The 1,133-nt window shown below is 55.4% G+C and overlaps 1 protein-coding gene across 1 annotated transcript; it reads left to right on the forward strand.

Annotated features, from left to right (window-relative positions):
* Positions 1 to 341: 341 nt before the first annotated feature.
* On the forward strand, positions 342 to 1,039 carry LOC105569910 (the record flags this gene model as incomplete). Its single annotated transcript, XM_012026756.1, has 1 exon — positions 342 to 1,039. A coding segment is annotated over exon 1 (698 nt), but the record flags the coding sequence as incomplete, so codon positions are not given.
* Positions 1,040 to 1,133: the final 94 nt, after the last annotated feature.

Genomic DNA, 1,133 nt, shown 5'->3' on the forward strand with positions numbered 1-1,133 from the left:
ACGAATCGCAAACATTTGGTCCTTCGAGCCGGATCGTGTGTGCGGGGGAGAGCGGCTCGCAACTTCTCGTGCTCAGCGCGTGATCGCGCCGGTCACAGTGCGCGTGCTCAGTGCGTGTTCTTCACGATCGGTGCGTGATCAGCGTGTGGATTATCTCGTACACTTGTGTGTTCTGGACCAGCTCGGCGCGTAGCTGCGTGCACATCAATTGTTACTCTCGTGCTCGACGCGTAGTTCTGCACGTCGTGCTATCTCTCTTGCTCGGCGCCTCTTGTCGCGCGTCGCGTGTTCTGCTCGGGCTCAGTGCGTGGCTTTCCGTGTGCGCGCGGGAAACTCGTAAGATGGACGGCGAGAAACAAGAAGGTGCCTTACTCGGGGTGCCATCCCTGCAGCCGACTCGCGCAACCTCAAGGTCGCCCTCTCCGACAGACTCGCTGGTGACCGTGCGGGGTGTCTCACCGGCAGGCACCACGCGGTCTCAAGCTACGGTAGGACAGTTGTCCACGGAACTGGCGCTCAAAGTTAGGGCGCAGATGAATCGGTTGACGTTACTCCAGGAGAGGCAAGCACGTCTGCCAACGATGACATCACTCGAGCAGGTACTGGAGCTTAAGAGCAACGTGGTTGACACCCTTAAGGTGTTTCTCAAGGAGCATGCATACTTTGAAGCAGTATGGCCTGCCTCGTGCCTGGATCACGCATATTTCGCTGACAATGTCTTTCTGGAGGCTCAGCGAGTGGCCTCATTTCTCAAAGAAGAAATAGCCAAGACTAAAGGCTCACTGCTGGCTCAGCCGTCCTGCTCGTCGACCGGCTCAACACCTGTCACCCATACAAAGCTACCTGACATAACATTGCCAGAATTTAATGGCAACTATCCGGAATGGCCCACGTTCAGGGACCTGTTCAAGAGTCTCATTTTGGAAAACGCTCGACTATCCGACGTAGAGAGACTTCACTATTTGAGAGGCTGTCTCAAGGGAGCACCGGAGCGGCTCGTCATCGGATTCCCGCTCACGGCACAATCATTGAGTTTGGCGTGGGACTTGTTATCATCGCGATATGATAATAAGCGATTGATAATTCAGGCGCACTTGGATCAGATCTCCTCCGTCACCGCTGCGCACAAAACA

Source organism: Vollenhovia emeryi, unplaced genomic scaffold (assembly GCF_000949405.1).
Source record: "Vollenhovia emeryi isolate VEMERY1.0 unplaced genomic scaffold, V.emery_V1.0 DF942157.1, whole genome shotgun sequence".
Lineage (NCBI taxonomy): Eukaryota > Metazoa > Arthropoda > Insecta > Hymenoptera > Formicidae > Vollenhovia > Vollenhovia emeryi.